The sequence below is a fragment of the Anomaloglossus baeobatrachus genome, chromosome 3, assembly GCF_048569485.1.
Source record: "Anomaloglossus baeobatrachus isolate aAnoBae1 chromosome 3, aAnoBae1.hap1, whole genome shotgun sequence".
NCBI lineage: Eukaryota > Metazoa > Chordata > Amphibia > Anura > Aromobatidae > Anomaloglossus > Anomaloglossus baeobatrachus.
In genome coordinates this window covers 189,680,040-189,703,865 of record NC_134355.1, presented here as the reverse complement: position 1 = coordinate 189,703,865, position 23,826 = coordinate 189,680,040, and the positions used below count along the sequence as shown (strand labels likewise).

At 41.0% G+C, this 23,826-nt stretch overlaps 1 protein-coding gene across 2 annotated transcripts in view; it reads left to right on the top strand.

Annotated features, from left to right (window-relative positions):
• SNX9 (sorting nexin 9) overlaps positions 1–15,640 on the top strand; it is a 186,017-nt gene extending 170,377 nt beyond the window's left edge. For both annotated transcript variants that reach the window (XM_075339650.1, XM_075339651.1), the window contains exons 12-18: positions 5,064–5,167; positions 9,788–9,865; positions 11,527–11,603; positions 11,874–11,963; positions 13,372–13,486; positions 13,572–13,663; positions 14,938–15,640. In XM_075339650.1, the coding sequence (XP_075195765.1) occupies positions 5,064–5,167; positions 9,788–9,865; positions 11,527–11,603; positions 11,874–11,963; positions 13,372–13,486; positions 13,572–13,663; positions 14,938–14,985 (604 nt within the window). In that variant the 3' untranslated portion in view covers positions 14,986–15,640. The remainder of the gene's footprint in view (positions 1–5,063; positions 5,168–9,787; positions 9,866–11,526; positions 11,604–11,873; positions 11,964–13,371; positions 13,487–13,571; positions 13,664–14,937) is intronic.
• Positions 15,641–23,826: the final 8,186 nt, after the last annotated feature.

The window sequence follows — 23,826 nt, the reverse complement described above, 5'->3', positions numbered from 1 at the left end:
CATTTCAGATACCCTAAGCGTACTTTAAGCACTTTTCTGGACCACGCTGACTTTAGAGACGCAATCCAGAAACCCCACGCTTATCCTGAAAGGCGTTTTCCTAAACGGCTTAAAGATACACGCTATCCTTTTCCCCCTGAGGTGGTCAAGGGTTGGACCCAGTGTCCAAAAGTGGATCCTCCAATTTCCAGGCTTGCAGCTAGATCCTTGGTTGCAGTTGAAGATGGAGCGGCACTTAAAGATGCCACTGACAGGCAGATGGAGCTCTGGCTGAAATCCATCTATGAAGCGATTGGAGCGTCATTAGCGCCTTCTTTTGCAGCCGTATGGGCACTCCAAGCTATCTCAGCCGGGCTTGCGCGAGTTGACTCCGTCACACGTGCATTTGCCCCGCAGGTAGCACCATTGACCTCGCAAATGGCGGCATTCGCGTCGTACGCGATTAATGCTGTTCTTGACGCTACAAGCCGCACGGCAGTGGCGTCAGCCAACTCCGTTGTTTTGCGTAGGGCCCTGTGGTTGAGACATTGGAAAGCAGATTCTCATTCCAAGAAGTGCTTAACCAATTTGCCTTTTTCTCGTGACCGATTGTTTGGAGAGCGTTTGGATGAAATCATCAAACACTCCAACGGTAAGGACTCATCCTTACCGCAACACAGACAAAACAGACCCCAACAGAGGAAGGGTCAGTCTGGTTATCGGTCCTTTCGAGGACCGGGCAGGTCCCAATTCGCCTCGTCAAAAAAGACTCAAAAAGACCAGAGACGCTCAGATTCTTGGAGGTCTCAGTCACGCCCAAAAAGGACAGCCGGAGGAACCGTTGCCAAGACGGCGTCCTCCTGACTTGCGGTCTCCGATTCCCACACCCGCGGTCGGTGGGAGGCTTTCCCACTTTGGCGACATCTGGCTGTCACACGTCAAAGACCGTTGGGTGAGGGATATTCTGTCTCACGGGTACAGGATAGAGTTCAGTTCTCGTCCGCCAACTCGTTTCTTCAGAACTTCTCCACCACCAGACCGAGCCGATGCTCTGTTGCAGGCGGTGGCCGCTCTAAAGGCGGAAGGAGTGGTGACCTCCGTCCCTCTTCAGGAACAAGGTCACGGTTTTTACTCCAATCTGTTTGTGGTCCCAAAAAAGGACGGATCGTATCGGCCCGTCCTGGATCTAAAGTTGCTCAACAGACACGTAAAAGTCAGGAGGTTCCGGATGGAATCCCTACGCTCCGTCATAGCCTCAATGTCTCAAGGAGATTTTCTAGCATCAATAGATATCAAAGATGCGTATCTCCACGTGCCGATCGCACCAGAGCATCAGCGTTTCCTACGCTTCGTCATACACGACGAACACCTGCAGTTCGTAGCGTTACCTTTCGGTCTGGCAACAGCCCCCCGGGTCTTCACCAAAGTCATGGCAGCAGTAGTAGCTGTTCTGCACTCGCAGGGTCACTCGGTCATCCCGTATCTAGACGACCTGCTTATAAAGGCACCCTCTCAAGAGGCATGCCAACACAGTCTGAAGGTGGCACTAGACACTCTCCAGAGTTTCGGGTGGATTATCAACTTTCCAAAGTCTCATCTAACCCCGACCCAATCTCTGACTTATCTTGGCATGGAGTTTCATACTCTCTCAGCGATAGTGAAGCTTCCACTGGACAAGCAGTGCTCGCTACGGACTGGAGTGCAATCTCTCCTTCAGAGCCAGTCGCACTCACTGAGGCGCCTCATGCATTTCCTAGGAAAGATGGTAGCAGCAATGGAGGCAGTCCCGTTCGCGCAGTTTCATCTGCGCCCTCTACAATGGGACATTCTACGCCAATGGGACGGGAAATCGACGTCCCTCGACAGGACTGTCTCCCTCTCTCAGACTGCCAAGGACTCTCTGCGTTGGTGGCTTCTCCCCACCTCATTGTCACAGGGAAAGTCGTTCCTTCCCCCGTCCTGGGCAGTGGTCACGACGGATGCGAGCCTATCAGGGTGGGGAGCGGTGTATCTCCACCACAGGGCTCAGGGGATGTGGACTCTGGAAGAGTCCACCCTGCAGATCAATGTTCTGGAAATCAGAGCAATCTATCTTGCCCTGCGAGCCTTCCAACAATGGCTGGAAGGCAAGCAGATTCGGATTCAGTCGGACAATTCCACGGCGGTGGCGTACATCAACCACCAAGGGGGAACACGCAGTCGCCAAGCTTTTCAAGAAGTCCAACGGATTTTGACGTGGGTGGAAAGCAGAGCGTCCACCATATCCGCAGTTCACATCCCAGGCGTGGAAAACTGGGAAGCAGACTTTCTCAGTCGCCAGGGCATGGACGCAGGAGAATGGTCCCTTCACCCGGACGTGTTTCAGCAGATCTGTTGCCGCTGGGGGACGCCGGACGTCGATCTGATGGCGTCACGGCACAACAACAAGGTCCCAGTTTTCATGGCACGGTCTCACGATCACCGAGCACTGGCGGCAGACGCCTTGGTTCAGGATTGGTCGCAATTCCGACTCCCCTATGTGTTCCCACCTCTAGCATTGTTACCCAGAGTTCTCCGGAAAATCAAGTCCGACTGCCATCGAGCCATACTCGTCGCTCCAGATTGGCCAAGAAGGTCGTGGTACCCGGATCTGTGGCATCTCACGGTAGGCCAACCGTGGACACTACCAGACCGTCCAGATTTGCTGTCTCAAGGGCCGTTTTTCCATCTGAATTCTGCGGCCCTGAACCTGACTGTGTGGCCATTGAGTCCTGGATCCTAGCGGCCTCAGGTTTATCTCATGAAGTTGTTGCCACAATGAGACAGGCTAGAAAACCATCCTCAGCTAAGATCTATCACAGAACGTGGAAGATATTCTTAGCGTGGTGCTTGGCTCAAGGGTTTTCTCCCTGGCCATTTGCATTGCCAATTTTTCTTTCCTTCCTGCAGTCTGGGTTGGAAAAAGGTTTGTCGCTTAGCTCTCTTAAGGGTCAAGTCTCCGCGCTATCCGTATTCTTTTAGAAGCGCTTGGCACGGCTTTCTAAAGTACGCACGTTTCTCCAAGGAGTTTGTCATATCGTTCCTCCTTACAGACGGCCATTGGAACCCTGGGATCTGAACAAGGTTCTCATTGCTCTCCAGAAGCCGCCTTTCGAGCCTTTGAAAGAGGTTCCCCTTTCTCGGCTTTCACAAAAGGTAGTTTTTCTTGTGGCGGTCACGTCTCTTCGAAGAGTGTCCGAGCTAGCGGCGTTATCTTGCAAATCTCCCTTCCTGGTGTTTCACCAAGACAAGGTAGTACTGCGTCCAATTCCAGAGTTTTCTCCCAAGGTGGTTTCTTCCTTTCATCTCAATCAGGATATCACTTTGCCATCTTTGTGTCCGCATCCAGTTCACCAATTTGAAAAGGGTTTACATCTGTTGGACCTGGTGAGAGCACTCAGGATTTACATTTCTCGCACGGCGGCTCTACGCCGTTCTGATGCGCTCTTTGTCCTAGTCGCTGGTCAGCATAAGGGATCGCAAGCTTCCAAATCCACCCTGGCGCGGTGGATCAAGGAACCAATTCTTCACACATACCGTTCTGCTGGGCTTCCGATTCCATCTGGACTGAAGGCCCATTCTACCAGAGCCGTGGGTGCGTCCTGGGCATTGCGGCATCAGGCTACGGCTCAGCAAGTGTGCCAGGCGGCTACCTGGTCGAGTCTGCACACGTTTACCAAACACTATCAAGTGCATACCTACGCTTCGGCAGATGCCAGCCTAGGTAGACAGGTCCTTCAGGCGGCGGTGGCCCACCTGTAGGAAGAGGCTGTCTGACAGCCCGTTCATGTGGTATCTTTTTACCCACCCAGGGACTGCTTTTGGACGTCCCACTGTCTGGGTCTCCCAATTAGGAGCGAAAAAGAAGAAGGGAATTTTGTTTACTTACCGTAAATTCCTTTTCTTCTAGCTCCAATTGGGAGACCCAGCACCCGCCCTATTTGTTCTTAGGGTTTCGTTTTTTGGGTGCACATGTTGTTCATGTTGTTTCTTAAGTTCTCCGATCTTGTTATCGGATTGAATTTGTTTTTGAAACGGTTATTGGCTTTCCTCCTTCTTGCTTTGGTACTAAAACTGAGGAATCTGTACTCCTACGGGAGGGTGTATAGCCAGAAGGGGAGGGGCCTTACACTTTTAAGTGTAGTTCTTTGTGCGGCCTCCAGAGGCAGTAGCTATACACCCACTGTCTGGGTCTCCCAATTGGAGCTAGAAGAAAAGGAATTTACGGTAAGTAAACAAAATTCCCTTCTTCCACAATTGGATTTTTTAAAACAAAATGTTCCTGTGCTGAGATAATGTTATATGTGTGTCCCTGCTGTGTAATGGCTGTGTCTGACCGTACAGAAACATGGTATGATCATACCACAGCTTCTCGGCAGGGGAGGATACAAAAGTAAGTGTACAGATACTAAAGCACAAGATCGTATCTGATTCTTTTTGTAAAGCATTAGGTAAAGCATTTTCCTATTTTTTTTTTAAGAAAAAATTACCTCAAAGAAAGAATAATTTGTGATTCCCTGCTGTAATATCTGTATTCTCTGTTGTGTCCTTCCTAGCCCAGGAGATGTGGTTTGATCAGACCATGTTCCTTATACGGTCAGACACAGCCATTACACAGTACACATCAGGGACACATATATAAGATTATCCAATTGCGTAACTTATTATTATGCCAAGATCTATAGGTTAAAATGTACCTTGTTCGTGGGAAAACCCCTTTAATTATACCCAGTGTCTGGTGTTAGCGATCATTTAGGGGTGTTTGTTTGTTTTAGATCTAGAGAAAGCTTCTTTTCTGCACATTGAAGTTAGTGGCACTTTAATTTTTGGGACTCGCTGCATCCGACAGCTGGATGAAAACTAAAATGACACAGTGTTCTTTTAAAGCATCTTTTCCCCATACTAATTAGCCTGTCTTGTTGTGGTGTGTTGGTGTTTATAAACCTGCCTTTTTTGCTGTGGCATTGAAAGATTAGAAAATGTGCCAGGATAGAAATGTTTCTACTTTTAACATGTTTTATTAGCAATGGGACTGTGTGATTCTAAATAGTCCTTTGTTTCTACAGGGAACAGAAGTGTGAAGCTGTCAGCAGGTTCACCAGATCAATGGATGATGGTGTGAAGGACTTGCTTAACGTAGGCCAGGAGCACTGGAAGCGATGCACAGGACGTATGTTATTAATGCACAAAAACAGAAGTTTCTATTCAGTGTTCTCTTTATTGAACAAGCTGAAGTTATTGGGAATTATGTAGTAGAAAGTGAGGATTCTATGAGAAAAAGGATAAATGAATAAAGATTAGTGCGTTCTTATACTCTTAGGAACATTGTGGGTGATGTAGTAACCTTATGCGTCCAACTTAAGACAACGAGCAACAGAACATTTTTATTTATAGTGTACCAAACCTAACAAGGTGGAGCAATAAGAAAACTCTTAAAATTTCAGTGTGTGGGGGATCAAGGAACAAATAAGGAGTTAAGCATGGAGGGGGTTAGGTTGAGGATGGAGACATAGGCTTTGGATCACGTGAAAATTGTTAGTGATGGGTGTAAACCATCTGCTATTGCTTTGTGAATGATGTAAAAAATTAGGTTGTATTGCAAAATTGTTTCTAAAGTTTCCAGATATTTAGGAATTTTGGTATCAACATTATGCTCTGGGTACCATTCACCCAACATGATATAATTGATCATCCTATTTAAAGGGGTTGTCCGATAATCGGACAACCCTTTTCAATTAGCATGTTTGCTCCTGTTAAAATTACAATGCTTCCTCTCCGGTGCCAGTGCTGTTCCGGGGTGTTGGCACTCGCTCTCCCAGGGCTCACATCACATTATTACATCATGTGAGGACTGCTCCTAATCAGTGCTGGCTTCAGCCTCCGCACCAGAGTTTGTCAAGAAAATATCAATATTGGGAAAATCAAGCATTTTTCCGGGAATTCTCCTGGAAAAATGCTCGCGTTTCATTGACTTCAGTTATACTTCAGTTATACGCTGTACTTGAGTCAAGCCTGTCCAAGCATCCAGCCTGCTCGTTTCACGAAGTGAGCACCCAAGCAAGGTACTGCTCACTCATCACTATTAATATATTATGAAGTTTATCAGGAGGATTTGTTCACATGCTTTTAAACTTGCAATGAATAAGGTCTTATGACCGAAACGCTTATGCGTGCAATGTTAATATCAAATGAAGCTGCGACTTCTTCTGTTTTATGATTACTTCATGGAATCACAAATAAACGCATTTTTTCAAAAAATGAAAATGTTACCGGTCTCAGAAATTGGTGACACAAGCAAAAAAAAAATTTTTCACCACTAAAATAAGAATAAAAAAAAAATATTGGGCTCTCCATAATCATTGACCTGGATGATCATATTGCCAACTGATTTTTATCACACACAGAACGCTGTTGCATTTTTTTCCGCTGTTTTTGCTGCACTTCAGTATTATTCAGTATATAGTATGGTAAAATAGATGGTGTCATTCAGAAGTACAGCTCATCCCAAAAAACAAGCTTTTGTATCGCTATGTCGATGAGCGTATAAAAAAAGCTACCGATCTTGGAAGAAAGGGAGGTAATAAACGATAACCCCTTCCTGACATGGTTTCTGTTTTTGAGCTAAGTATCCAGATAACAATTGAGTACTGGGTTTGTTTTAGCTGCAAAGGAACGGTGAAAATTCCTCAGCTTGTTGCAAGATAACTATTTGATGAATCAGTTTGTAGATAACATTGGGATGTATCGGTGAAATAATTTACCAAACTTGAGTGGATTGATGTATAGTTTTTTGAGAAAACATTCAGAATAACTTGTGATTTAACCATATTAATATCTGCTCTTTCTGGGATTTTGGGTCCAGAGGGTCCCATCAGTGACTGACATCTATATCTGTATGCATTCTTATATAAGAAAGCTGGCAGTTACTGATGGCACCACCCACTGGACCGCAAATCTCCGAAAAGAGCACGAGTCTAAAAGATTGCTCTATAATGTAGGCAGATTAGACTGTATATTCATGGTGACAGGTTCTCATTAATGATGGTTTTTAGTTACTAATGCATTTTATTTAGAATTTCCTTGTTAACTTCAATAATAACTCTGTGCACTCTCATTATCCGCAAAATCAGGAACCATTTGCTTTATGTTGACTATTGGTAGATTTTCAGTCTTTGCTCTCTCGCAGGATATTTATTTAGGTTCAGTGCAGAGCTTTAAAGACTTGCTCTTGTGCCACTCACCTTCCCATCTGGGGAGGTAGTTGTGGCACATGTACAGATACAAGCTGGAACACATGCAGGTATTGTGCATATCGCCTATTCTAACGAATCAGATCGGTGCATGATACCTGCTAATTATGCACATTACCCGGCAGATCTGTAGACTGGATGTCATGGGCATCGTTCACCTTCAAAATAACATTTTAATTGTGTTAGCTCAAAACCTCACACAAAATAATAACCATTCCAATATTTCTTCATTGTGCAAACAGCGATATGTAGTGGAGGTAACACGTGCAAAATACTGATGAATAACCAATCACACATCTACAGTATCATTCATGGAAGTGGTTTCTTAGCGTTATTATAAATGCACACACATAAGACTTGGATACAGTGTCTTGAAAAAGTATTCATACCCTGTGATCATTTCCATATATATTCACGTTACACCCACAAAATTAATTGTAATTTTTTGCGATTTTATGTGATATACCAACATAAAGTAGCATGTTCTGTGAAGTGTAAAGGAAATGATACATAGTTTTCTAAATATTTTAAAAAGCTAAATCTGAAAAATGTGATGTGCTTTATTGTTCAGCCACTTTAATCCCCTAAATAAAATCTTGAGTGACAAATTGCCTCATGAAGTTACCTAGTTGGTAAATTCGGTCCACCTGTGGATAATTTATTCTCCGTATCACTACAGCTGTTCTGTGAAGGCCTCAGAGGTTTGTTTGAAACCATTTGTAATTAAACAGCATTATGCAAACCAAGAAACCCACCAGACAGGGCAGGGATAAAGTTGTGGAGAAGAGTAAAATAGGGTCAGGTTTTTTAAAAAAAAAAAAAAAATAAAATAAATTGCCCAACCTCTGAACATCAATATCACGGACCACTGTAAAATCTATTATCCAAAAATGGAAGGAGTATGGCACAACTTCAGACCTACGAAGACATGGACATCCCAAGTAAGGAAAGCACTAATTATAGAAACAACCAAGAGGCCCATAGTCGCGCTGCAGGAACAACAGAGATCCACAGCTCAGGTGGGAGCATTTTTTCAAAGGACAACCACCGTATTAGTTGTACACCCCACAAATCTGGTCTTTACGGCGGAGTGGCAAGAAGCAAGCAATTTTTGAAAACCCTGTTTGCGGTTTGCAAAAAGCCATATAGGGGCACTGCTAGCATGTAAAGAAGGTGCTCTGGTCAAATGAGACCAAAGTAGAACATTTTAGGCCAATTGCAAAACGATATGTCTGGCTGAAAACGAACACTTAACAACCACTGAAAGCACCATCTCCACCATCAAACATGGTGGTGGCATAATCATGCTGATGGGATTGTTTTTGTTCATCAGAGACAGGGCAGCTAGTCAGAGTTAATAGGAAGATGGATGGAGCTAAATATAGAGCAATCCAGAAGGAAAACCTGTTAGAAGCTACCAAAAACCTTGAGACTGGGATATAGGTTCCAGCAGGATAACAATCCTAAACATACTGCCAGAGCTACAATGGATATTTTAGATCAAATCATATTCATGTGTTTAAATGGCCCAAAGTCCAAACTTGAATCCCATTTGAGAATCTGTGGAAAGACTTGAAAATTGCTGTTTACAGACTCCTCCATCCAACCTCACTGAGAGCTATTTTGCAAAGAAAAATGGACACAAATTCAAAAATTTCAGCCTGTATATGTACAAAACAGGTAGAGACATCCCCCAAAACACTTGCAGCAGTAATTGCAGTGAAAGGTGCATATACAAAGTATTGACTCAGGGGGCTGAATGCAAATACACATCATAATTTTCAGATTTATATTTTTTAAATATTTAAAACACCATGTATCATTTCTTATACACTTCACAAACACTTACTATTTTGTGTTGGTATATCGCATAAAATTCCAATAAATACTTTTAAGTTTAAGTTTGTGTTCGAATACTTTTTTAGGTCACTGTAAGGTGCCAGTCACATAGTTACGTGTAGTGCACCATGCCAGCAAACTACTTATTCGTCTTGTACTATATCAGTACATCCCAAAAGGACTAGCGCCTTAGCCCTACCTTTTCTCTCCCTACCCCTTGGCTGCATTCAGTAAAGATGGCAATTATCAATTTACTTCTAATTTATTTATATATTTTTTGCACAGATAATTTTAGCTTATTTTTATCTGTCCTAAAATTATGCCATTGAAAATTACAACTTCCACTGCAAAAAACCAAGTCCTCTTATGACTACATTAATGATTAAATAAAATGATGGCTCCTTAAAGGTGAGGACGAGAGAAACGAAATGTAGTTTTTAAAGGGGTATTTTGGATCTTCCAAAACTTTGCCTGGAGTATGGAATGTTATAAAATGAACAAATAACCATTACAGTTCAACTTCTTTCAACAACTTTATTAACTTTTTAGTCATGTTATTTGTTTGTACTATTTAAGTAGAGTTTATCAAAATGCACCATGAAAGTTATATCTCATCCATTATAAAAATGACCTAAAAATAAAACGTGGCAATAATGATCATTTATTTGTTATTGAAACCTGTTTGGTTGTTGTTTCTGTAGCATTACCCAAAGAGTATCAGAAGATTGGAAAAGCATTACAGAATTTGTCGCTAGTTTTCAGCTCTAGTGGCTATCAAGGTATTTCCCGCAATAAATAATTTTGTTTAGGGTAAATTTTATTATTTGGGGGGGTTTATAATAAACTGTAAAAATAACTGATCAAAAAATTACAGCAATATTTATATAATTAAGCATTATGGGTTTTTATTATATAGAGACTTATTTATTTTTTAAATGTTAGTAAATTGGTTAGTAAACAAATGCCCAATTCGAGAATTAGATGGGTGGGCTTCACCATGCCTTGCCGTTCTGGCCAAACTAACCATGACTCACGTAAAACGCCTTCAAACATCTCAAAATATTTGCTCAACTCGAATTTGCACAAAGTTTTTCCACTTTGAGTTTTCACACCAATCCCAGCCAGAATTCAAATATCACAAGTGATGAGTCGATCAGTCTAATTAATCAAAATTTACAACACTGCATTTCCTGACTGGTGTCACATTTCTGATGGAGGTACACACTAAGGTGTGCCTAATTTCATTAAGTGTTGTGCAAAATACCAGTCTAATAAATCTGGCATACGATCTCCATCTGTTCTTGATATTTGCAGGTAAGTTCTCATGGGTCGGACTGGCTGCAACAGCAAATCCCCACCAAATCAAGCATAATTGGTATACCTGCTCTACCAATGTTCTGCTGCTCAGTTATCAAGATTTCCCTAGTACCCTTGCTCTGGCGGACACAGACCAAAAAGGGCCGCTGTGCAAGAACAATATATAGGCTCTATGCAGCCTAAAAGCTCATCAAAACGAACAAGTCCACCTACTTTGGAGGTAGAATTGGGCCCCCCAATTCTTGGGCCCCTGTGCAACTGTACAGACTGCACCAATGATATGTCCCCCCCACCCCCCCGTGTCCCCTTGGTGTCTGGTCTTTCTTCTCCAATGATGACATGTCAGCACATGTGACACCTGCAGCTAGGGAATCTTTAGGGTGGAAGCAGACTTTTGGTACAGTGAGTTTGCAGGTCTTTTTTTGTTTTTCATTTTACACAAGATTGCTAACATTCCTTCATCAAAGTCTCCAAGAGTAGGATCTGATTGCAAATTTTTAATTCCCATTGAAGAGGTAAAAAAAAACAGATATTGCCACAGTTTGGATTTAAAAATCTGAATCAGAGAAAAATATTGGCGCATGTGGATGAAATTTATCAAAGGGGTTGTCCAGCCAAAATAAAGTTTTGCCAGGGAATGGCATATGCCTGTGATTGGCTGTCGCAGTCAGATGACTTGAGCAGCGTGTCATAAGATGGTTTGTTGTGACTCGCTGCTCGAAGTCACCTGACTGCTATGGTCTGTGATTGGTGACTTTGTGCAGCATGTCATCATGAAACATCCAATCATGCGCTGCTCAAGTCACCTGACTACTGCAGCCAGTCACAGGCCACATTATCTGGCGGCTTGTGGAATGGTGACATTGCCACTTTCTGTGTCTGCGCAAACCACTGGGCGATACATGACTGAGTTTACTAATTTTTTTTACAGATCCTGTCCCCTGAATAAATTTAGTTTGCCTAGACAACCCCATTAAAACATTACCAGTTTGCCTGCTACTGTATTTCCAGTGGATTTAATGTGAGCAATTCGATGTGGAAATTCTGCAACATTCCGAGCCTCGAGCGAACTTATTCTACTAGTTTTTTTTCACAGTTTCAAATGACGTCTTTTGCTCCATAGGTGAAACTGATTTAAACAGTGCAATAACAGAGGCTGGGAAAACATATGAAGCAATAGCCAACCTGGTGGAAGAGCAGGTAAAGCAAGAAATACACCTGTGCTCAGGTCACATTGAGCAGCCGACCTATATAATTACGTAATAAAATCAGAATATTGAGTCACATCATTCTGCATGTCTTCACTAAACACATACATACAGAATTACCTAAATTATCTTATTAAATCAATCATTTTTAACTTTCTGTGCTTTTATTCTGTTTGCGCGTCTCTATAACAGTATAGTGACTTAAATTTATCAATTTTCTTTATGTGCATGTTTTCATTAGTTTCTTTGGTTTATTTTTCAGCCAAAAAAAGATCTTCACTACCTGATGGAAACCAATCATGAGTACAAGGGCTTTTTAAGCTGCTTTCCAGATATTATCTCTGCTCATAAGGTTTTACATTTTTTTTTTTTTACTTCAATATTTTCAGTGATTTTTATCAATTGCTATCATTCAGTTTGGTAGCCACTGTCCCATTTAGTGTGATTTGTACAAATAAAATACCCCATAAACCTTCTTTTACTACTAGTTTTCTTAATGGGTACAAAAACTCAGAAAATAGCTTTTAAATGGTCATTTCCATGCTCTTACTAGCCTAATGTCCTATATATTCAGTATGTAGTCAATGTCAGGGAAGAAATAATGATGCACAAACAGCACATTTCCTCTCGGCTATTACAAGCAAAGAACTCCTGTTTCTGTTGAGGACTACCACTACTAGGATACCCCCTTCTAATTCCATATATTTCCCCCAGGTAAAATAATAAAACCTATACTCGCCTCCCGTATTGTTGGCGCTGTTCCAGCAGTATCTGGGCTCACGGTGCCAGGGCTCACGTGGGGTGGTGATGTTATAGGACCCCCGCGTAGGAATGAAGAGCAGACATCCATCGTTTTCTGTCTGTGTGCTGTGTGTAGGACTCTTATAGCAGATAGTCTACACCCACTAGCCCAGCATCCATTACAAATTAGAGCGCATGCATGCAGAGATGACGTGTAAATTCAGGATACAAGCCATATATCGTAATAGCCAGAAATGGTATTATTCTTCATATATACACATGGGAAAGTTTTTATTCTGAAGTCATATAATTATATAAGTACCCTTTTAGCTGTGCCATATGCCTGCTTTTATCACAAGATACCCGTAGTTCATAGAAAACTTGCAGTTCGATTTACAAGACATTGCAATGCAATATACTGTAGATTTGCTGGTTTGAAAGTTATCAAGTCACTTGATCTTAAGTGTCCTCAAGGAATGTAATAAAATGGCTCCCATCATGTAGTTCAAATGACAGTCTATGCTAGTCACCTGTCTGAACAAGCTGCAATTTGAAGAAACACCGTTCCCGAGACTTGTCTCAACTGACAGAGATGCTGTAGGCATAAATACTGGAGCTTCCAGAGAAATGTGTGGCAGGAGAAGAAATAAATAATTTCCTTAGCTGACTAAGTACGGAGGATTAAGGCTAGAGAAATAATCCTTTGTGCTCAGTCAACCGAGGATATTTATTTTTTCTGATGTCACAGCCCTTCTGCAGAATGTGTATGTGTGCTTATGTTGCTGGTCTTCTGTCAGTTGAGACACAGGCCTCGGTAGCTGTCTCTTCAGACTGCAACCCATTCTGACATGTAACTAGGATGGGCTGTAGTTTGAACCATCATCAGGTGATCTGCAACTTGTTTACATTTTTAACAACACTTGTTCATGATTATCTTCCATGAAGCAGCTTAACTTATGCAGTTATTGGCAGATAGGAGTCAGCTCTTTAAAATATTTTGCTTTTTTTTAACATTGCAGGCAGCCATTGATAAAGTAAAGGAAAGTGATAAATTGGTGGCTACTAGTAAAATTACACAGCAGGACAAGGTAAACATGGCGAAGAGAGTGAGCACAATGTCATTTGCACTTCAAGGTAATATATAGACAAAAGACCTGCTGTGCAATCTAGTGTTGAATCTTCTATTTTCTTATCTACTTGTGTTCTGTTTTCCCTTCAGCTGAAATGAATCATTTTCACTCCAATCGAATTTATGATTATAACAGCGTCATTCGCCTGTACTTGGAGCAGCAAGTAGAGTTTTATGAAACGGTAAGATTTTAAATTTATCGCCCTTTTATCAGCTGCTAATGTTCTGTGAGTTACATGGCCATAGACCGTGCCAGTTTTAAAGGGTAAATTTCAGTGAATCTTCTTGTTACTTAATTAGGCTATGTCCTTAAAGGGAACCTGTCAAGTACAATATGCACACAGAACCACGAGCAGTTCTGGGTGCGTATTACTAATCCCTGCCTAACTGTCCCAGCCTATAGTAGTATAGATAAAGAGAGCTTTCTATCCTTCAATATGCTGATGAGGCTAGTGACTAGTCGCAAGGGCGTTAATTCCCAGTGGGCATGCGAACATGCTAATCCATGCACAGCGTCAGAGGCATAGTCGCGCTCCCCTCTTCTGCCACCGCGCCTGTCTCTGGATTTTAACTGAATAGGATAACTGAAGTGAGCACTAATATATATATATGAGTGCAAGCCAAAAATACATACTATATATAAGAATAAGGCTGCACATCAAACTTAGATAATGGTATAATGCCTCAAGCATATGGAAAAATGTTGGAATATACAATGAAAAATGCTACTTGCTAATTTGAACATGTAAATAATGAATTGCATACCTGCTATGAATATTAGAAAAAAGGAGATATTTAGCAATCGCATTGATCAATGTAACTGAGCCCCAAAACCTCGTCAAGGTATATCTCTATGTCTCTGGATTTTGGCTCAGTGCGCATGATTCTCGGACTTCCAATCATGCGCACTATGAAGGCGGGTGTACGCGTCTCGGATTCAAACTGGTGTAATGAATTAATTAATGAATTAATTAATGAAATAAAGATTATTATTATTATTATTATTATTATTGATTAGCAATATGCACCAAGAACTGCTTGTGGTTCTATGTGTATATTACACCTGACAGATTCCCTTTAAGTTACCGATGCTAACAATGTGCCTTCCATGTGCGGATTACACTGCTGGCTTGCCCAACGTGGTGTCGATCACCAGTCATACAGCATTGAGTGAGGTGTGGGCATGCAGAACCTGCAGATACAACGATGCCCTGCAGCTCTCAGACAAATCAAGAGTGCTCAAAGCACCGTAATTTGCAAATGTGATTAAACTTCATCTTCTGCAAAATGGGGCTCTTGAATTAGAAATCTATAGGTGACATTTCATAGGGGCCATATCCACTAGAAGGATATGTGATTAGTTTATATAATAAAGGGATAGATATTATATAATGTGAGAATAACGATAAAAGCCACACAATGTAATGTGTTAACCAATGTATTTCTTTGTTTTTAGATTGCTGCGAAGCTCAAACAAGCACTTGCCCGCTTTCCTGTCATGTAAATAATCCAGCCCCATACTTTGAAGGATATTTGGAAGTGCCTTTCTGTGTATAATTGTGAACATTGCAAAATAGCCCTTGGACGCTGCCTACAAAAGGATGAACTGTCAGCTTCCGCTGCAAGTACAGAAGATCTGTGTACATGAGATGGTCACGTTGAAGACAGTTATATTTTTGAGAGAGAGCTTTTTCATAGTGCACTTAAATATAACAATTTTATTAAATGCATGTCCATGTTAAGTTAATATCAAAAGATTGTACATAACATCACAGGCTTCTGCTTCCCAGCCTGGTCTCTGCAAAAGGACAAAGAATCATCAGAAAGCGTCTCGGTTCACTTTCGTGCCTTTTTGACAGTGACTTCCACTGCTGCCTGTTTGATTGGACCTTTAATTTTTTTCTGAAATTAAAGAAATTGAAATGTTCTATTCGCCAACACTAAGAGCGATTGAAAAATTTGTATATGCACAGGAAATAATGATTTCTAGTTGTGCTGCATTCATTGTACAATCTACATGTAATACACACCATTGTTTTGCCCAGCCTTGTTACAACTAATTTTTAATCAAACTTGGTTGTGCAACTCAGGTTAAAAAAAAACATGAAAAAATAAAAAAGTTTCTTTTTTATTAATAAACAAGGGAAACTTCTATTTCACCTATGATTGAGAAATTCATTTATTTCTACATGAATCAAATAAATTCTTACACCTTCTTATATGAGCATCATATAGTACATATCATTTCTTGTTTTTATATATAAAGCTGGCTATTGACTTTATGCTTCCACCAACCAAGTTAGACATTTTATTGGACTACAATCCTGGCTGACTACTTCTACAAACATACACACTACAAAACCAAAAAAGAAAAAAAATGAACAAAAGGTCACAAATAATATCTTTATTGGTATTAAAAGAGCATATATTAAATATTTTTTAAAAAACAGAACCATTGGCTGGAAAGAAAAGGGTGTCACAAAATGGTAACCTGCAAACCATAGTATGCAAAAACAGAAGGGATTTTTTAATGCAAATTGAATAGGAGTAGAAAAAGTACAAAATTGATTAAACAACAAGGGGAATAAAGTGTCACATGCTAAGAAAGAGTAACCGTAAATTAAGCCACAGTATATACACCTATCTGCTGCCTTAATATGCAGCAATGGTGAAAATATAAGATTATTACCCAAATATATGTGTAGCATACAACAAATATGTGGCTAAAAAAAAGAATATGTACTAGCCACATGGGGTTCCAGGTAATAAATGTGCAAGAGGAAACTGCTCAATAGTGTAAGTGAGAGCCAAATGCTAAATAGTCATATGGAATCATATAAAGCCAGTAATAAGCACAAAGTTAATTCAAGTGAATGAGAAGATTTACCAGAATAGAGTCGGAGCACAAATCCTTGTGTCTGACGTCCACCCCAACGCGCTCACGTTTCGGTGCCGTCTTCTTCAGGGGTACCTTCGTCTTCTTCACCCCCTGAAGAAGACGACACTGAAACGTGCGCGCGTTGGGGTGGACGTCACACAAGGATTTATGCTCTAACTCTATTCTGGTAAATCTTCTCAGTCTTTTGTATTTACTTTGTGCCTATTACTGGCTTTATATGATTCCATATGACTATTTAGCATTTGGCTATCACTTATACTATGGAGCAGTTTCCTCTTACGCATTTTTTACCTGCAACCCCATATGGCTAGTACATATTCTTTTTTTAGCCACATATTTGGTGTATGCTACACATATAGTTGGGTAATAATCTTATATTATCACCATTGCTGCATATTAAGGCAGCAATTGGATGTATATACTGTGGCTTAATTTAAGGTTATTCTTCCTTAGCACGTGACACTTTATTCCCCTTGTTGTTTAATCAATATTTAATATATGCTCTTTTAATACCAATAAAGATATTGTTCTTTGTGACCTTTTGTTCGTTTTTTTTCTTTTTTGGTTTTGTATATTAATTTTTTACAGAATGGTCCCATATACCCCTACACCCATGATTATGATTGCATTATAAATTACAGCCTTATCGTTTCCGTGGGTGTTGGTACGGGTTTGTTCTCTAACAATTGGTGATTAAACATACACACTACACTATAAGGGTATGTGCACACATTGAATATTTGGATGCAGAAATTTCTGCACCATTTGTGCTTCTCTTGACAGGAAAAACTCCATTTTTTTCAATGCGTTTTTCATCTACATTTTGTAGCATTTTTGGACACCAGTGAATGCTATAGAGATAGATAATGGATATAGACAGACACATATAGACATACAGACATACAAAGTATAATTGCACAACCCCCAGACATATATAATAAAATAGCACCTTGTAGAACCTATTGGACACCTTTTTTATGATTACATAACAAATGGGGGAGAAAAACAAAGTGGATCCCTCCTATTTTTGATAACCAACAAAGGTAAATCAGACAGCTATGAGTTGATATTATCAGGCTGGGAGGTCTATGGTTATTGAGCCCTTCCCAGCCTAAAATACCAGCCTGCAGCCACCCCAGAAGTGGTGCATCACATTAGATTCACAAAGTGTGGCGCTTTACTCGGTTCTTCCTGACTGCCCTGATGAATTGGCAGTTGGGGTAATAATTTTGGGGGTTGATAGCAGCTGTGTAGTGGCAGCTGGCATCAAGCCCTGGTGTTAGTAATAGAGAGGCACCTATCAAACACCCACATTGCTAACCCAGTAAGTAAACAGTGAAAAAAAACACACAAAAATGCTTTATGTAAATAAACACTCCCCCACACTTTCCCTACAGTTCAAAGGTTTAGGGTCACTTAGATATTTCCTTGTTTTTGAAAGGAAAGCACATTTTTTTTTCAATGAAGCTAACATTAAATTGAACAGAAATACACTCTATACATTGTTAATGTGGTAAATTACTATTCTAGCTTCAAACATCTGGTTTTTACTGCAATATCTACGTAGGTGTATATAGGCCCATTTCCAATAACCACCACTCCAGTGTTCTAATGGTACATTTGTGTTTGCTAACTGTGTTAGAAGGCTAACGGATTTTTACAAATCTCTGGAAAACCCTTGTGCAAGTATGTTAGCACAGCTGAAAACCGTTTTGCTGATTAGAGAAGCTATAAAACTGACCTTCCTTTGAGCTAGTTGAGAATCTGGAGCATTACATTTTGTTGGTTCCATTAAACTCTCAAAATGGCCAGAAAAAGAGAACTTTCATGTGAAACTCGACATTCTATTCTTGTTCTTAGAAATTAGGGATATTCCACGAGAGAAATTGCCAAGAAATTGAAGATTTCCTACAACGGTGTGTACTACTGCCTTCAGAGGAGGGCACAAACAGGCTCTAATTAGAGTACAAAGAGAAGTGGGAGGCCCCGCTGCACAACTGATCAACAAGACAACTACATTAGAATCCCTAGTTTGAGAAATCGACACCTCACAGGTCCTCAACTGGCAGCTTCATTACATAGTACCTGCAAAACGCCAGTGTCATTGTCTACAGTGAAGAGGCAACTCCGGGATACTGGCCTTCAGGGCAGAGTGGCAAAGAAAAAGCCATATCTGAGACTGGCTAACAAAAGGAAAAGATTAATGTGGGCAAAAGAAAACCGACATTGGACAGGGCAAGATTGGAAAAAAAAGTGTTATGGACAGATGAATTGAAGTTTGAGGTGTTTGGATCAAACAGAAGAACATTTGTGAGACTCAGAGCAACTGAAAAGATGCTGATGCCATCTGTCAAGCATGGTGGAGGTAATGTGATGGTCTGGGGTTGCTTTGGTGCTGGTAAAGTGGGAGATTTGTACAAGGTAAAAGGGATTTTGAATATGAAACGCTATCTCTTCATTTTGTAATGCCATGCCCTGTGCACAGCGCTTGATTGGAGCCAATTTCATCCTACAACAGGACAATGACCCAAAGCACACCTCCAAATTATGCATGAACTATTTAGGGAAGAAGCAGGCAGCTGGTATTCTATATGTAATGGAGTGGCCAGCCCAGTCACCAGATCTCAACCCTATTAAGCTGTTGTGGAAGCAGCTTAACCGTATGGTACGCAAAAAGTGCCCATCAAGAAAATCCAACTTGTGGGAGGGGGGAAGCATGGGGTGAAATATCTCCAGAATACCTCAGCAAATTATCATCTAGAATGCCAAAGGTCTGTAAAGCTGGAATTGCTGCAAAGGAGCATTCTGTGACGAAAGCAGAGTGTGTAGGAGAAAATTATTATTTCAAGTAAAAATCATTATTTCTAACCTAGTCAATGTCTGGACTATATTTTCTATCATTATGCAACTCATTTGAGAAATAAAAGTATGATTTTTCATGGATAAGACAAAATTGGGTGACCCCAAACTTTTGAACTGTAGTATATGTTTGAACGGTGTATACACAAAGATTATAAATAACAAATAATGAATGGTAGTGTGATGTATAGGGTTAATAGCATAAACCTGTATATATAGAGACAAAAGAAAGTAAACTGTATATGTGAATAATTGCTCCAAGGTGTGAATGCATGGGAGTCTCACAAAGGGAAAACTTAGCCAGTCCAAACACATCAGCAAATGAAGTCAAATAGTAAAATCAAATAACAACCACACATAGGTGGAAGAAAAATCATTTATAACTGACAATGTTGTGTGTACTGAGGAAATCATCCAGCCCGTTGTAAAAGTTGTTAATTGTTATAGTATTGACCACACATGTATTTATACATATAAATATGATCTTCTCTGAGACGTCTTTTTTTCTAAGCTTAACAAATCCAACTTTTTCAACCTCTCATCATATGGGCGACCTCCATTCCTTGTAATAATTTAGTTGCCCTCCTTTGAACTGATTTTAACTTCTGTATGTCCTTTTTAAAATGTGGAGCCCAAAACTGGATCCCATATTCCAGATGTGCCTTACAAGTGATATATAGAGGGGTAACTAATAAAATCTCTTTTTATACACCCTAAAATCCTGTTTGCTTTTGCAGCTGCTGCCTGACATTGAGTGCTGCTGCCAACTTACTTCTAACCAGAATACCCATATTTTTCTCCTGTTCTGTAGTTCTAGCCATTATAATACATTTAATTCACCTGTAACCAATGCAGGAGCATAGTTACCATATGAATGTGGCCTATGGGGCATTTGACACACATATTGACACTGAGGCCAAATGGGTTATATTATTCTCTATAGCACTCACTGCTGTCTACATACACATGCAAAAACATTACAAAAGCGCAGCACATCTGCACTAATTTTATATATTTGAAGTCAATGGGTGCAAAAATGCTGAAGGAATTGACATGCTGAAAAAACAAAAAGCCAGCACCAAATGTGCACTTCAGCACCAAACATTCCAAACTGTACTTATTCTAAAAATGTTGAGATTTTTGGCAAAAAATTGCAATTTCTTGAGCTGCCTCGCCACGTCACGGCAAATCTCATTTGAGGCAGTCCTACACTAAAATATTTTTATAAAATGTGCCATACGGCCTCATATATGAATAGTAGAACTGCTCTTAGCAGCACTCACCTGGTCTATTTCAATCCCGTACCCATGACTGAGTCATGGCTGTGGGCGGGACACGTCCAAGCAAATGCTGCATGAAGTAAATAGCCTGTGGACAAAGCCTGATGACTTAATGTGAACAGTCACCAACCTGCTATTGCCTTCATTAGCTGCGTGGAGGTGACAGGAGCGGCGGTGTCTTCTGCAGCTCCGGTCACCTCCATGCAGCAGAGCTGGATGCGACACTGGAGCATCCTGGATTACGCCGGACATGGAGGGCTTTTTCGGGCTTATTAAAGTGGTGAACCAGGGTATATGTTTGTGTTTTTTATTTCTAATAAAGGATTTTTTCGGGTGTGTGTGTGTTTATTTACTGTCACTTACAGATTAATCATGGAAGGTATCTCGGGGAGACGCCTGACATGATTAATCTAGGACTTATTGGCAGCTATGGGCTGCCAATAACTCCTTATTACCCCGATTTGCCAACGCACCAGGGCAAATCGGGAAGAGCCGGGTACAGTCCCAGAACTGTCGCATATAATGTATGCGGCAATTCTGGGCGGCTGCTGACTGATATTGTTAGGCTGGGGGGCTCCCCATAACGTGGGGCTCCCCATCCTGAGAATACCAGCCTTCAGCCGTATGGCTTTATCTGGCTGGTATTAAAATTGGGGGGGACCGCACGCCGTTTTTTTTAATTATTTATTTATTTATTTTACTGCACATTATAGACACGCCCACCGGCTGCTGTGATTGGTTGCAGTGAGACAGCTGTCACTCAGTGTGGGGGGCGTGTCTGACTGCAACCAATCACAGGCGCCTGTGGGTGGGGAAAGCAGGTAATACGAGATTGATTAATGAGCGGCCGGCATATTCAAAGAAATTGTTGCCGCGTATTCTCTGCACAGCTGTTCCTCGCCGCGCTGGTGATCGGGGAGCGGTGAGTATGAGAGAGGGATGCTAACTTCAGTCACTCGGGGGATTAGCGGTCACTGGTGAATCCTTCACAGGTGACCGCTAATCAGTACGCGGCACACAGACAGAGCCGCAGCATGACAATGAAGTCGGGTGAAGTTCACACGAGTTCATTCTCATCGCGCAACTCTGTCTGCTGTCAGCCGACATGTATCAACGACATTGTGCAACACACAAACGGACATTCCACACGGGCATTTTACACACAAACACTGACATTTTACACGTACACACGGCTCGCATACGCCATCACACGGATGCCATACGTACAGGAGAAACGCCCCAAAAAAACGGAACACGGACCCGAAAAATGTACCGTGTCACACGCACGTTTTTTTTGCGGAAGTGTGTTTTAGGCCTTAATAACAGTATGGCATCACAAAGGGGAAGAACATAAAGTAAAATGTATGGTGCTTATAGTGAAACATTGTGGTAGCAGTGTCCTGAAGGTTGGACTGTATCAGTGCTTGTGTCGGGGAGCTACATTTCAATAGTTTTTGATGTGTGGTGTATTCATTTTTGTATCAACAAGTTTGAGTAAAATTGAAGATTCTGTAAAGAAAATTATATTATTAAATTTTACTTTCCTATTATGGGGTAAAATATATTCTATGTAAATCTTACTATTCAAATGGGGTATACTCTTTTATGCTGAGCACTGTATATAATATACAGTACTGTGCAAAAATCTTAGGCAGGTGTGGTAAAAATGCTGGTCAGTATGAATGCTTTAAAAAAAAAAAAAATCTCAAAGTTTATTTTTATCAATTTTTTTTTCAAAAACTTTTTATTGATTTTCCAATTTTTTATAAACATAACAAGATATTCAAGGTTACACAAGGAAAAACATTTGTCTGACAATATGTGACATAATAGGGTGCAATGCCCCAACTTGATATTTTAAACTGTTTATCTGATTGATATGGTCTCTATTAAACCAAGGCAAAAGTACTAAGAAATAACAGACGCGATACAAGTCAATTAGAATCATTAAGCCCCTAAGCCAACCCCGAATACTTCCAAATTTTCTGGCACGTCTTGTTGCTACCTTAGCGTCTCGTCTCCCTTTCCTCCGGAACCCACACCTCCGTGATTTTCAATTTACCCAGTTGGTCCTGGCTATCATTCAGAAGGTACCATTCCGATTGTATAAAAGGTGTCATCAGATTATTTATTTCTCCCTGAGTAAATTGACTTTCAATGAAATTTCTCCATTTCCCAAAGAACTTGGGTGTCAACCTATCTTTGTCCCTTTCCGCTTCCACTTTCTCCAGCCTCAATAAATTATGTAGTTCACCGATGACCTCTTTTATGGATGGTCCCTCCCTTTGTATCCAATGCTTTAATATGGACCGTTTGACTATCATGGCTATGTCATGTACTATTGTATATTTCTTCTTTCCCGGCATGTCCGATCCCCCTCTTACTCCTCCCTCAAAGGAATGGAAAATCCACACCATTAGCTCTAGATTTCCAGAGATTCCCCATGTTGCCTGGACAAATAATCTAACTTGATTCCAGAACCTGTGAATTTCCGTACACTCCCATAGTCCATGTAGCATATCTGTTTTTTCTCTTTGACATTTAGGACACCGCATATCTCTTCCCGGAATGTTGAAGCCCATAATAGCCCTGTGTAAAATTCTAAATTGGGTGTCTCTCCATCTCTCATTGGTAACATGTTTCCGCATCTGTACCCATCCCTTCAATATATCCCCTACAACTTCCTGCCCTTTCAATTGTTTCCCCCACGCTGTTAGAGTACGGCTATCCTCCCCAGATATAAGCATTCCCCGAAATGTTCGGTAAATTTTGGAAACATTTACACTTGCTACATCACTTTCCATAAGCTCATCAATCAAACTCTTATTCAATTCCTTTCCAAGCTCCCCCAAATCTACAAATACTCCATGCTTCAGTTGTTCATACTGGATGATATGTGAGCTATTAAGTTCATACTTGTCAAGCACTTCCCGTCCTGTCAGCCACCTTCTCTCCTCCACATTCATGACATCCTTCATTCTCTCGACGCCCTTCTCTTTCCATCTAGTAAATAGCTTATTTTCCCGTCCCATGGGAAAGTTCGGAGATGCCCAGGGATTTAAGTACTTAGATACTTTCCATGACAGTCCCAATTTCTTTCTTACCAGTTTCCATGTTAGCATAGTGTCTCGGAATAAGATTGAGTTCCTTATATGCCCATCCGCCCTGGACAATGGGGAGTGTAAAATGGACGCCAAATCCCACGGTGATGCATACTTGGCTTCCATGCCATAGTCTGAGTGCCTGCTCGTTCCTCTCAACCAATCAAACACATGTCTCATTATACACACCAGGTTATAACCCCGAA